Source organism: Syngnathus floridae, chromosome 15 (genome assembly GCF_059516105.1).
Source record: "Syngnathus floridae isolate MCC-2025c chromosome 15, RoL_Sflo_1.0, whole genome shotgun sequence".
NCBI classification, from domain to species: Eukaryota; Metazoa; Chordata; class Actinopteri; order Syngnathiformes; family Syngnathidae; genus Syngnathus; species Syngnathus floridae.
This window is the reverse complement of record NC_142427.1, coordinates 3,560,782-3,573,832: the sequence shown is the minus strand read 5'-3', so window position 1 is coordinate 3,573,832 and position 13,051 is coordinate 3,560,782. Positions and strand designations below refer to the sequence as shown.

The window sequence follows — 13,051 nt, the reverse complement described above, 5'->3', positions numbered from 1 at the left end:
GAATTCAGAGTCCACCCTTGAGATGCACTTAGTTTATTCTGTGGAAAAACGACAAGGAGAGGTGGAGAGCGCCCGCCCAACACGTCATGGCCGTCACAACATCAGACGATGTATTTGAAGCTGTAGGTGGCGTCGCAGGAGAGCTTGGTGCCCCGGCATCGGCAGCACAGATCCTGTCGGTGAGGCCTGGTCATGTTGATGTGTCTCTGCTTCTTCTCACAGCTGCAGCACGTCTCGGAGCAGCCCTGGAACACCACATGGTGAAGGTGCGCACTTCTTTCATATTGACACCACGCACAAGTGTCAAAAATGCAACACAGGAATGCCACGCCTTCCTCAATCATGCAGCTCTGCCTACCTTGCATATGATGGACTCCACTCTGTAGGGGTTGAAGCCCACCTGACACTTCCGGCAGAGCTGCTTGTAGTACACCTGTGGTGATGCATCACATGGTTAATACTCATGGAATAATTAACATTCAAACAAGCCAGGTTCAAATTGAGTTACACTTTTCAGGGTAATTCATCTCACTCTTTTTCTGTATGTTGCAAGAACCTTGCATTTGAACAGGGGTGTGCAGACTTTTAGTGTCCTCAGTCGGTGACTTAACCTTGTTGGTTCCCGAGATGCACCACACGTAAGCACTCTCCCACCGGATGTTACACTTTTTGCAGTGGAAGAAGCCATACCTCTGGTCCAGAAACTACACAGCACAGACAGACATTCACATCGTAAATGAGTTGACCCACTGAATATTTAAATAAATTATTTTATTATTATATTATTTATTTATTATGAAATTCGAATTATAAATTAGTTTAGCTGTGTAAATTCCACTCACATGCACATTTCTTGAGCACTTCTGTTATACAAGAAGTATGCACTGCACGTGAATGTAGTTTTTGTTTTAAACCTAGAATGTCGCCGGTGCATTTTTTTTCCTGATCTTATCACTAATATCGAATGGAATTTTTGGGAGAACGACAAAAACCTGTAAAATGGAGCCCCTGTTGGCCCGATGAACAGTGGCCTTGTGGATCTGTTCCGGATGTATGCTCCCCTCCTGCTCGTGCTCCTTTTCCTCGTCACGCGCCTCTTCCTCTGCGAGCTCCGTGTGAAAGCCGCGCTCGAGCACGGGCGAGTAAATAGACACCGGTCGGGTGAAGAATCGCAGCTGGCTCACTGAAGGCGTCTTGTCGCTGCCGCCACCAGGGCAGTCTTCGTCCCTGTCCTCCTCGTCCTCCCCCCGCTTCCCCGAGCCAAGCAGCGTCTTGGGCCCCAGGGAGCACTGCACTGTCTTGTCCACTTTGGCGTTCACCTGCACGCCGCAGTCTCGGGTTCGGGCTGCGGGGGGCGGCCAAGCCTGGCCCAGGATGGCCTTGCACAGCTCCAGGTAGTTGACACCGTGCGGCGTCACGAAGCGCGCCTCCCGCCTGGGCCAGCAGACACTCCCCGGGGTCTGGATCGGGCCCGCGGCGGGGGCGCACACCACGCCGTAGGGCGGAGGGAAGGTGGTCGGGAAGCCCTCCATCCTGGAGCCATGGAGTGAAAACTGAGCAAAGCGTGCCCGTTTGGGTTTATACCACGTGATTAGACGGAGCGGACGCCAATTAGCTGATTGGGGACAGGGCCCGTGTTACAAAGTTCCTTTAAGTGGAATGGAAGACTGGATTTTTAGAAATCGGCCATTCTTAGGTTAGAATCGCTGAATCAAATGCTTATCTTTATACATTTTAATCTATATTAATATTTACTGGATACTCAAGTACATACGGTTCCTCATTTGTGAACTCCTTTGTCACTATTATAATTTTTAAATAGAATGCTCCCATTTATTAGTAAATGGCGTTCCTTGAAAACAAATGCCTCGTAAATATTTGTCATCTCTGTTTTCTGCAGCGCGTGCGATGCGCCTCAAAATGTTGTGTTGGAGCGCCCCCTATCACATTACTACGTTTGGCTTGAGACAAAATCAAACATCGATTCACTTTATTTTCAGGCAGGTTTCCTTGTATTTTCTTTTTACGGGAACTTCAAAAGTCATTCGCTGCAACTCTCCCAGTAAGACTTAGTATTTGGCAACCACGAGATGTATTTGAATTTATGTATATAAGTTATTCAATGAAAGCTGTGTATATTTCGTTAGACCTTTTGCATGCTTTTGACTGAATCGCGAGCTTCCCCGGAGCGCCTGCGGGGGACGCTCCACGCCCGGCCGGGGATGCTAGGCGATGCAGTGAACGCTCGCTCGCATATTGGCGCCATTTTGGAGCCAGGAGGGGTAAAATTGCAGCAGAGGACGGCGGCCGAACTCCGTCCAACACAAACAGGTAGCGTAGCGAAACACCGCCATCGCCGCCTGCATTGCAGTCTAATACATAAACACCGTGGCTCGCCGGAGCGCACTGGAGATACCTGGGGAGGGGGGGAGGGGGTGGGGTGAGCAAGACTCGGCGAAGACGCCCCGCTTCCCGTGCTTGTGAGCCGGAACGCAGCCCGCCTGGGTCCGCAGCCTTGTGCAAGCCTCCGCGCTGAGCGCGGTGGTTGGTCCTCATCCCTCTTGGATCACATTGATTCCTTCGCGCGCGAGTATCGCCGAGTCTCCCGGGTGTTTAACCGGCGGCGGTCGTGGGGTGTTTGGCGAGGAGGTAGTGGCTACCCGCGGGGATGTTTTTGTTAGTGGCCGTCCGTTCGCCCTCTCTGTCGCCGCAGAGCTTCATGCCGCTAGCTGCGTTAGCTCCTCTGCTAGTGACGGTTAGCCACCTAGCTGCTAGCTGAGCTCGGCTAGCTGCATTTGCTCTGATTCAAGGTTAGGGTTTTAAAAGCTCCCCGAGGCTGCTCGGTTCCTCACGTAAATAAAAGAAATGCTTTCTTTTTTTGAATCATTTTTACATTTGAATTCTATCGATTCTCTCGAATTTAAAGCTTTGCTAATGTTCAATTTAACCCTCTGAACAGAACACGAGGCTAATTTGTTCTCTGCTTATTTTCGACTTTTTTCATCGCAGCAATTTTCACGCATGTATTCTTGATTTAATAATTTTGAAGTAAGCAGAGAAGAGCACATATCAACGGCACAATTTGAGAGGTATTACAATGTAAATTTAGTCTACATCAGGAAATAAATCAAGATGTTTAACATTCATGAATGCAAATCAATAATAATCTGACGCTACTGTTATTCCTGCAAAGTGGGACGTAGAACAGAAAGTGTTGACAGACTCAAGAATGATTGTATCAAATATAATGCGTTGAAATTCCAATCAAAGTTGATTTCTTGATGCAGTAATTAATACTTTTTTAGCACAGTATAGCAGTCAGTGAACATTTTTGTGACACCTCAGAATATTTTTGAACGTAGCGGCATAGAAACACATGCTCATTTGTGCGACGGGGGCTCCCTGAAAATGTGTTTGCTTTTATCTATCAATAATCAAAGTCTGCGTCGTTAACTGACACAGCTGTGCAATTGACAGTTGGTGGTTGGGTAAATGGAATGCTGTATCTTCCCCTACTGCTTGACCTACCCCACAGAGTGGCCAAAGTGCTTTCAGGACAAAGTCTCGCGTTCACGCGTCTTAATGCACAAGGACCCGCTGGCCACCAGTTAAGGTGTCAGGACAAGGACACTTGGTCAGTTGACGGTCAGCGCCTTCGGTCCTCGGATGACCTGCTCAACCAGTTGTTGTTGGATTAATTGTTTTGGTTATTATTCTGCTGTTTGTTTCCGTTTCTGTGTTGAGGCAGCGAAGGGCATCCAGAGGATGGCTCACTCTAAAGCTCGAGCCACAGACGGGAAGGTGGCCTACCCCCCGGGGGTGAAGGAGATCTCTGACAAGATCTCCAAGGAGGAGATGGTCCGCCGCCTCAAGGTGAGCCCTCCCTTGCGCTTCTTTCGGTTGAGTCTGCGGTGACGTCCTTCGTCATCTTCCTTCAGATGGTGGTGAAGACCTTCATGGACATGGACCAGGACTCGGAAGAGCAGAAGGAGCTCTACCTGAACCTGGCCCTGCACCTGGCCTCTGACTTTTTCCTCAAACACCCCGACAAGGATGTGCGGCTGCTGGTGGCGTGCTGCCTCGCCGACATTTTCCGAATCTATGCTCCCGAGGCACCCTACACCTCCCCCGACAAGCTGAAGGTGCCGCTGCATCCGGCTACCGGACCAGTTTCCGCTACCTCGTCTTCATGGGTTCTCTTTTCCTGCAGGACATTTTCATGTTCATCACCAGGCAGCTCAAAGGTCTGGAGGACACAAAGAGCCCTCAGTTCAACAGATACTTCTACCTGCTGGAGGTGCGCGTCGAGCACACCACTTTCACCGTTCTCTTCCAACGCATTTGTCCTCTGCGTCGGTCGCTGTCATCGACTGAAATCCTATGATTGTTTTATTCCTCACGCGCAACTGTTTTTCTGCGCAGAACATTGCCTGGGTCAAGTCGTACAACATCTGCTTCGAGCTGGAAGACAGCAACGAGATCTTCACCCAACTCTACCGCACGCTCTTCCAGGTCATCAAGTAAGTCCTTCCCGCCCGGCCCACTTCCGCCCGGGCACCTTTTCATAAATGACTCCCCACTCGCCCCTTTGTTTCCATAGCAACGGCCACAACCAGAAGGTGCATATGCACATGGTTGACCTGATGAGCTCCATCATCTGTGAGGGCGACACCGTGTCCCAGGAGCTGCTGGACACGGTCTTGGTCAACCTGGTGCCAGCCCACAAGGTGTGTCGAACATACTCAGAAGCACGGGACGGGCACACACGCATGCTTATGTTCAGTAGCCCCCCCCCCCCCCCCAATTCTCCCATTCACTGAGCCACCTGCAGCTGAGTACTCTGTTCCTTGAATCTTAGGGTTACTGAAGAAGAAGAAAAAAAAAATATATATTTATACGTATATAGATCATTAATATACACACACACCTAAATATGACCCATTGTTTCTATGTGGTCTTTGCATGCAGAATTTGAACAAGCAAGCGTACGACCTGGCCAAAGCGCTGCTGAAGAGGACGGCTCAGGCCATCGAGCCATACATCACTAACGTGAGATCGGCTCCGCTCAGAATCTTTTCTCCTGTGTGTCATCGATAGGCGCCTAACGTCTGCGCCTCGTTCAGTTCTTCAACCAGGTGCTGATGCTGGGCAAGACATCCGTGAGCGACTTGTCCGAGCACGTCTTCGACTTGATCCTGGAGCTCTACAACATTGACGGCCACCTCCTGCTCTCCGTGCTGCCCCAGCTGGAGTTCAAACTCAAGGTAGAATTGAGCAAAAGGCCTTTGGAAGGGATGTTTTTGTCACAGGTGCAATGGGGGCACACTCACTTGACTTGTGAGCACTATTAGTGGGAGAGATTTCAGTCTGTGTAATATTGCCAGCAACGTCTCAACTGCAGACGGAGAAAGCTCATTCAGCGCTGTCCACCTCTCGCTTCCCTTCAATTTCCATCACGGTGAAGGACTTTCTCCGTCTCTCTGTGCAGAGTAATGACAACGATGAGAGGCTGCAGGTGGTCAAGCTGCTGGCCAAGATGTTTGGCGCCAAGGACTCTGAGTTGGCAGCACAGAACAAGCCATTGTGGCAGTGCTACTTGGGCAGGTAGATCTCAGAAAGCCAAATCAATGCGGTCGCCATCGTCCGACTCCAACACCGGTGTCCTCTCGCAAAGGTTCAACGACATCCATGTGCCCATCAGACTGGAGTGCGTGAAGTTTGCTAGCCATTGTCTTATGAACCACCCTGACCTTGCTAAAGACCTCACAGGTATCCGACACGTCCGCCTGCAAAAAATGTGCGCGTATACAAACAGCCTCAAAATATTAAAAGAGCGTGTTGTGCGCTCCACCCACTTTGGATGTGGTCTCCCTAAAAGGGCGGGCCTGTCTTTTGAGCACAACGCCAATCGTGGCTCGTTTTCAAATTCATCAGCGTTCACCGAGATGGGTCAGCTTGCCAAGATTGCAGACTTTGTACGCGCGGCTCCTGTGTTTTCGCATGTGTCGGCAGAATTCTTAAGGGTGCGTTCGCACGATCCGGAGGAGGCCATCCGCCACGACGTCATCGTCTCCATCGTCACCGCCGCCAAGAAGGACCTCTCTCTGGTGAACGACGCCCTGCTCAACTTTGTCAAAGAGCGTACCTTGGACAAGAGGGTAAAGAAGCGTCAGCTGAGGCTTGACTTTTGAACAAGGGGTCTTATTTACTGTGTGCCTCCCCTCTCAGTGGCGTGTACGCAAGGAGGCCATGATGGGACTTGCGTCCATCTACAGGAAGTACTCGCTGCAGGGCGAGGGTGGGCGCGAGGCGTCCAAGCAGATCTCCTGGATCAAAGACAAGCTGCTTCACATCTATTACCAGAACAGCATCGATGACAGGTGCGACAGTGGTCGGCAACGAGCTGACGTGGGCTTTCCTGACAACCCCCCCTCCTCCTGAAATACAGGTTACTGGTGGAACGCATCTTTGCCCAGTACATGGTCCCTCACAGCCTGGAGACGGCAGAGAGGATGAAGTGTCTTTACTACCTCTACGCCACTTTGGACACCAATGCTGTCAAGTGAGTTGTACCCACAGACAGACTGACGAACGCCCTTCCTTGTTACACATTGACCAACGCTGCATGAATTCTCTCCCCGCAGAGCCCTGAATGAGATGTGGAAGTGTCAAAATCTACTGAGGCACAACGTCAAAGACCTGCTGGACCTGGTCAAGAAGCCCAAGGTGGGTGCCACAAGCCTGGATTCTTACACTTGAGGCAAGCAAGTGTGTTTATTTGTCTTGCTTTTGCTTTTCGTAGTCTGAAACTTCCAGCAAAGCTGTTTTCGCCAAAGTCATGGTCATTACCAGTAAGGAGGCACTTTTTGAGTACTTTTTCTGAGGGAGCCGTCTTCAAAGTTCCCTAAGATGCCCGTTGTGTGTGCGCATGTGTGTCAGGAAATCTTCCAGATCCAGGCAAGGCTCAAGATTTTGTCAAGAAGCTGGCCCAGGTGCTGGAGGACGACGAGCGCATCCGAGACCAGTTGGAGACGCTGGTCAGCCCTTCATGCTCCTGCAAGCAGGCTGAGTTGTGTGTGGTGAGTTCTAGGGCACGTTAGCACACAAGTCCAGCTTTCTGGCCTCGTCGTCAGCTCCGAGCAGACGGCACGCGAAAAAAATATTTTTCTTTGTTTTTGCCAATTCAGCGAGACATCACAAAGAAGCTAGGCAGTCCCAAGCAGCCCAGCAATCCTTTCCTGGAGATGGTTAAGTTCCTTTTGGAGAGAATTGCTCCCGTGCACATCGACACAGAGTCCATCAGGTAGTCGCAAAGCGAGCTGTGGGCACCCGTTAGCCAAAAAGGCTAAATAAATCCCGCTCTCTTGGCAGCGCTTTGATCAAACAGGTCAACAAATCCATAGAAGGAACGGCCGACGACGAGGAGGAGGGTGTTCTCACAGACAGCGCCATCAGAGCCGGCCTGGAACTGCTTAAGGTAAAAAGTCAGTCAAGGAGGTCTCACTCACCACCCAATCATTGACCTTTCCAGATACACGCCTTTGCCCCAAGTCAGAATTGAATCGGTAACCCTAGTAGCGTGCCTGGATGATTTGAGATGTCCTTCCGGCGGCTCCCAGGTGCTGTCCTTTACGCACCCAGTGTCCTTCCACTCGGCCGAGACCTTCGAGTCCCTGCTGGGCTGCCTGAAGATGGACGACGAGAAGGTGGCCGAGGCGGCGCTGCAGATCTTCAAGAACACAGGCAGCAAGATGGAGGAGAGCTTCCCGCACATCAAGTCGTATGTGCCGCGCGCGCACGCTCTGCAGCCTTTGACGAATGCTGCTTGTTCTTGCTTGTGCGCAAATGTTCCTGTCGGACGTTATTCTCTGCGTCAGAGTGGCCTCTGATTCTCGGCTGCCTCCCTTAGTGTCTTGCTGCCGGTGCTGCAGTCCAAAGCCAAGCGGGGCCCGCCTCGTCAGGCCAAATACGCCATCCACTGCATCAATGCCATGTTTGCCAACAGAGACACTCACTTTGCGCAGATCTTTGAGGTCAGTTCACATTGTGGCGAGCTTGCTTCTGCACGGAGAACTCGACTCAGCGCTTGCGCGTCTCTGGTGCGTAGCCGTTGCACAAAGGTCTGGACCCAGCCGACCTGGAGCAGCTCATCACCCCTCTGACCACGCTCGGTCACCTGGCCCAGCTGGCCCCCGAGCAGTTTGCCGCCCCCCTCAAGTCGCTGGTGGCCAACTTCATCGTGAAGGATTTGCTCATGAATGACAGGGTATGTACGCGTCAAGGCGCCTTTTTGGAGGCACAGCACACCACCTGCCTGTACATTTGAAGCGAGGACTGCCAAAAACATGGACCACCACGGTTTTGTTTGTAGATTCCAGGCAAGAAGACCACCAAGCTTTGGGTTCCCGACGATGAGGTTTCTCCCGAGACCATGGCCAAGGTTGGTGACTCAGCGCGCGTCCCTAAATGTGGACACCCACACGCAAACAAACAATAAAAACAAGAACCAAGTTGTTCCCACTTGTGGCGAATCCGCCTGATGATGTGAACGCTGTGACGTTTCAGATCCAGGGCATCAAGCTGATGGTGCGTTGGCTGCTGGGCGTGAAGAACAACCAGAGCAAGTCTGGCAACTCCACCCTGCGCATGTTGACGGCCATCTTGCACAGCGACGGAGACCTCACAGAGCAAGGGAAGATGGGGTACGAACGCACGCCTAATGTATTTTTTAATTTATTTGTTTACTTGTTTTCAATCCTCATTTGCTTATTGTCAGCAAACCCGACATGTCGAGGCTCCGCCTGGCCGCCGCCTGTGCCCTGCTGAAGCTGGCCCAGGAGCCGTGTTACCACAAGATCATCACGCTGGAGCAGTACCAGCTGTGTGCGCTGGTCATTAACGTACGTGGGCTCCACCGACAAACTGTGCTCGGGCCTCCCGAGCGACAGTCTTTTTTTGTGACTTTCAGGACGAGTGCTACCAGGTGCGTCAGGGCTTTGCGCAAAAACTGCACCGGGGCCTGTGCCGCCTGCGCCTCCCTCTGGAGTACATGGCCGTGTTCGCCTTGTGTGCCAAGGACCCCGTCAAGGAGCGGCGGGCTCACGCGCGCCAGTGCCTGGTCAAGAACGTCAACATTCGGCGCGAATACCTCAAGCAGCATGCCGCCATCAGCGGTGAGCGCCGGCAAGCAGACTGTCCTGGCCTTTGGAACGAATGGCCTGGCCTTAACGCTCTGATCATTTGGGATCCAAACAGACAAGCTTTTCTCGCTGCTGCCCGAGTATGTGGTGCCTTACGCCGTCCACTTGCTGGCGCACGACCCAGACTACGTCAAAGTGCAGGACATCGAGCAGCTCAAAGACATCAAAGAGTGAGTCCGGCCGGCTGTTGCTTTCCATTTGCAGTGGGCGGGCAGCGCACTTTTCACTTTTGACTCTCCTGTGCCCTTCTACGCCAGAGCGTTGTGGTTTGTGCTGGAGATCATCATGGCCAAGAACGAGAACAATAGCCACGCCTTCATCAGGAAGATGGTGGAGAACATCAAGCAAACAAAAGACGCACAGTCGCCCGCTGACTCCAAAACCAATGAGGTAGCTGTTGCCGTGTCCTCCCTCGCTCCTGTCTCAAGCTGACAGCGCGCCAACCACCTCCCTCCCCCGGCAGAAACTGTACACGGTGTGCGATGTGGCCATGCACATCATCATGTCCAAGAGCACCACCTACAGCCTGGAGTCGCCCAAAGACCCCATTCTGCCCAGCACCTTGTTCACAAAGCCCGATAAGGTTGCCACCGCTATCCAAACATCTTTAAATCATCTCCTAACATCACATTTCAAAGATGAATAGAAATAGTTTCCTTGTTGCTGGGCAAAGTTCGTAAAGTTCCATCAAAGTGTGCGCATGACCCACTAAGCACGAGCGACAGTTGGCTCATACTTGTTGCAAAAAAAGTGCGCTTCTCATTTCAGAATATCAGCAACACAAAATATTATCTTCCGCCTGAGATGAAGTCGTTCTTTGCGCTGGGAAAGGTGAGTGTGCCTTTGCAGTCATTGTCCAGGAAAGGTGAGTTTTGCTGTCGTCGTCCTCATCATTCTGACGCGTCATTCTGTGCAGCCCAAGTCTGCCAATGTCCTGGGCGCCGTCAACAAACCGCTGTCGTCGGCCGGTAAACAGATCCAGAGCAAAGCGTCCCGCATGGAGACAGCCAGCAATGACGACTCCTCCTCCAGTCCAGGCTCGCCGCAACGTGGCAAGAGCAGGTAGAGGCCATGCCCGGCGGCGGCCCCGTGAACTGCAGCCTCATTTGGACATTCTCATTTGTCACCCTTGTCATTTGTCGTCCTCTCAGGCACGACAGCGCTGAAATGGACCACAGTGAAAATGAGGACTTGAGCAGAAAGCGAGCAGACAGCACCGACAAGGTAACACCAAAAACAAAATGACCTCAACATAAGCAAACACATTGGCGGGAGCCGACAAGGAATAAGAGTTAGGTTTTGTCCAACTCTTGGTGTCTTTCCAGGAGAGTGAGAAGCCTCGTGGTCGCAAGCGTGGCCTGACGGCTGGCGACGACGGTGACATCAAACCCAAACGCGGACGCAAGAAGGCCACGGCCGTGACGGAGGCTGAGGACATGTGGGGGGATGAGGACAACAGGCCCGAGGACGAGCAAAACAGTCCTCCCAAGAAGGGACGCAGGGGGCGGCCCCCCAAGGCGGCCGCATCGGGTAATCAGGACGCATCGTCCGCCAAAGGGAAGAGAGGGCGCAAGAAGGCAGCGCCGCCCCCAGAGGACGACGACGACGAAGAGGACGACGAGGAGAGGCCCGACGAGGACGACGACGATGAGGACGGCGGTGGCGGCACTGAGAACGTGGAAGTCAAGACCCGGGCTGGACGACAGGCCAGGACTCCCAGACGATCGCAAAGGTGAAAACGCCAGTGATGTGCCGCTTCCTGCTGTGTCTTGGCCACCAGGGGGCAGTAAAATACATGGTTTCTCATAGTCCCTTTTCCCACAACAGAACATATCCATTTGCCCAAGGCCTGTGAGCGTTGTTTATTGTTCACTGCATAAGTTGTGTTCAATTGCCGACATTGATGCGAGCTCTGCGGAGAGGGTTTTCTGTTCTACGTTAGCATTCAGCTTAGCCAACATTTGAAGTTGCTATGACATATTTTTGTTGTTTGTTGGTGCGCCAGCTCCAACGTGGCGGAGTTGACGCCGCAGAAGAGGAGAGGACGACCGCCCAAGTCAGTGAAACCTCCCCCCAAGAAACCCACGTAAGACCACGCTTTGGACAGCATGAGACTTTACAGGGCTGATGAACTGAATTCTTCAGTTATCAAAAACAAAATCTTACCTGATGTGCACAATGGCTTACTGACAGAATTTGTTTGATTGCTGGAAATGTTTCTTTGTTTGATTCAGGCGGGGAGAACGGTCAAAGGCGGCAGCCGCTAAAGACGACTCTGAGGACGAGGAAGACCAGGAGGATGACGAAGTGCAGGAGGAGGAGCCCATACCTAAGGTTGGCAAAAAATACCACTGCTCACCTTCAGCGCTAACGTGCAACGGTCGACATGTTTACAACGTTAATGTCTGACATGTTTCCATTGTTTAGGATGGCGGTTTCCTACGTTTGGCAGTTCAGCATTAAAACGCGATTGTGTCGTCAGCCCAAGTATTGACTCAACTCAAAGGGACAGCGTGTAGGATTTATTTTGCCATTGTGCGGTCAGTTGGAAGTGCGTGCATTTAGAAACGATCACAGTTTGTGAGCTGTGCGACATCACAAAAGACTTGCGCAAGTGAGCACTTTGCGTTTTTGAGACATTTGAGACAATGATCCCATTGTCTCCGTCATCTTATATGGCAACCTACGTCATATGACTCGCCATGACCAGATGGGAAAGAAATCCGCGGAGGTTGACGCCATATGACGTTTGGTTGCATCCTATTCAAACGAGAAGTGGCTTTTTAAAAAGTGCCACATTGTCCCTTTAAGACGCATCAAGGTTGTTTGTGACGTTTATTGGACATGGTTTGTGGCTCCGTTCAGACTCCTCACAAGCTGCTTTTTTCGCTCAGGGTCGCAAAAAGCCGGCGGGCCGAAGAAGATGAGTTAGCCGGCGGCTGGGGGCCAAGGAACGAAATCTGAAATATGGACGAACCACACGAACTTTTCATACGTGCTTTATGGCCACTGCCGCACGGGCCTGCACGCATGTGCACCTCGCTAGTTGTTGCGTCCCACTTCCTACTTGCTGTGTTCCCGCCCCGGCTGCGTCGTTGTTGGCCTCATGTGAGTTAGCTAGATGTTCATTTTTAGCACAACGATACAATCAATGTGCTTGTAAATACGTAGTTTCTTTCTGTGCGATTCATGTGTTGGTGTTTGTCATGTTCGATGCTGACTGCAGGGGGCGCTTGCCTTGTTGTTGTTACTTGGAAAAAAGCAAAGCTTCCCCCACGGCTTTCCTCCACCTGCTCTGAAATTGATCACCTGTTTTCGTGATGCTCCCTTTCAAACATGTTTTGTTTTGTTTACAGCCTGTACATTAACAAGACCTTTTTTACCGTGGATTAAAAAATGTAAAAAAGATCATGTATTAGTTTATTTGAAGTCACTTTTGATACGTCATTATGACAGTAACTTTTTTTCTATTACAATTCGTGCAAATTTTGATTGTAATCAAATTACTTGATTGTCATTAACTGTAACAATCGAGCGAATGACTTCCACCAGGGCTTCTGCACACAACTCAAATGCTTGGAACGGTTGTCATGACATTTTTGAAAATTTGTATTTTGGTGCAGGGTCCCTTGGGTGAGGTCAGATTGATCTTCTCTCATCACCCATTGGGCATGTGTGCTGAGCAGTAATAAAGTGTTAATGGTCCTTTATTGCCCCGGGGTAAACACGTCTGTGTTTTATGGCCAGCAAGAGGCTGCTGTTACTTGGGAACCGGACGCGAGGCGGCAGGAGCATCGACGCCCCGGCTGTAAATTTGATGCATTAAGGCCTCTCCACCACCTGTGTCACAT

General features: G+C 51.3%; 2 protein-coding genes across 18 annotated transcripts; one reads left to right on the top strand and one right to left on the bottom strand.

Moving 5' to 3' along the window:
* Nucleotides 1-17: 17 nt before the first annotated feature.
* Nucleotides 18-1,612, bottom strand: LOC148385899 (zygote arrest protein 2.L-like). 4 transcript variants are annotated; one of them, XM_088399281.1, is made up of 4 exons: nt 993-1,612; nt 532-704; nt 359-434; nt 18-245 (listed from the first exon to the last, which is right to left on the bottom strand). In XM_088399281.1, exons 1-4 carry the CDS (start codon nt 1,530-1,532, stop codon nt 102-104), a joined length of 933 nt encoding a protein of 310 aa, XP_088255407.1. In that variant the 5' UTR covers nt 1,533-1,612; the 3' UTR covers nt 18-101. The 4 variants fall into 4 exon arrangements, with proteins under 4 accessions (XP_088255407.1, XP_088255405.1, XP_088255406.1 ...); XM_088399279.1 differs by having other exon boundaries at nt 359-433; nt 509-704; nt 993-1,611; XM_088399280.1 differs by having other exon boundaries at nt 359-433; nt 557-704; nt 993-1,610.
* A 414-nt stretch (nt 1,613-2,026) lies between these two features.
* On the top strand, nt 2,027-12,611 carry pds5b (PDS5 cohesin associated factor B). Of its 14 annotated transcripts, none has more exons than XM_088399266.1 (37): nt 2,027-2,062; nt 2,148-2,331; nt 3,536-3,634; nt 3,749-3,873; nt 3,939-4,142; nt 4,211-4,297; nt 4,423-4,520; nt 4,601-4,727; nt 4,969-5,049; nt 5,124-5,264; nt 5,489-5,604; nt 5,675-5,769; nt 6,013-6,158; nt 6,229-6,380; nt 6,449-6,562; nt 6,645-6,726; nt 6,803-6,851; nt 6,940-7,079; nt 7,188-7,303; nt 7,372-7,477; nt 7,620-7,837; nt 7,910-8,033; nt 8,108-8,266; nt 8,372-8,440; nt 8,566-8,702; nt 8,777-8,900; nt 8,969-9,173; nt 9,256-9,370; nt 9,458-9,590; nt 9,664-9,783; nt 9,969-10,031; nt 10,117-10,262; nt 10,352-10,424; nt 10,526-10,932; nt 11,206-11,286; nt 11,435-11,534; nt 11,628-12,611. In XM_088399266.1, the coding sequence occupies exons 4-37, from the start codon at nt 3,766-3,768 to the stop codon at nt 11,661-11,663; spliced, it is 4,272 nt and encodes a 1,423-aa protein (XP_088255392.1). In that variant the 5' UTR covers nt 2,027-2,062; nt 2,148-2,331; nt 3,536-3,634; nt 3,749-3,765; the 3' UTR covers nt 11,664-12,611. The 14 variants fall into 14 exon arrangements, 13 of the variants coding, with proteins under 13 accessions (XP_088255392.1, XP_088255396.1, XP_088255391.1 ...); XM_088399270.1 differs by having other exon boundaries at nt 3,745-3,873; XM_088399265.1 differs by having other exon boundaries at nt 3,478-3,634.
* The last annotated feature ends 440 nt before the right edge of the window (nt 12,612-13,051 follow it).

Bases quoted from the DNA above. Each gene is read 5' to 3' on its own strand.
- LOC148385899 (XM_088399281.1), bottom strand. From the start codon at position 1,532: ATGGAGGGCTTCCCGACCACCTTCCCTCCGCCCTACGGCGTGGTGTGC. The intron at 705-992 runs GTTTTTGTCGTT...TGTGCTGTGTAG, and splicing joins ACAGGGGCTCCATTTTACAG to TTTCTGGACCAGAGGTATGG. The intron at 246-358 runs GTAGGCAGAGCT...GTGGTGTTCCAG, and splicing joins TGGAGTCCATCATATGCAAG to GGCTGCTCCGAGACGTGCTG.
- pds5b (XM_088399260.1), top strand. From the start codon at position 2,157: ATGCTTTTGACTGAATCGCGAGCTTCCCCGGAGCGCCTGCGGGGGACG. The intron at 6,563-6,644 runs GTGAGTTGTACC...CTCTCCCCGCAG, and splicing joins TTGGACACCAATGCTGTCAA to AGCCCTGAATGAGATGTGGA. The intron at 10,263-10,351 runs GTAGAGGCCATG...TCGTCCTCTCAG, and splicing joins CCGCAACGTGGCAAGAGCAG to GCACGACAGCGCTGAAATGG.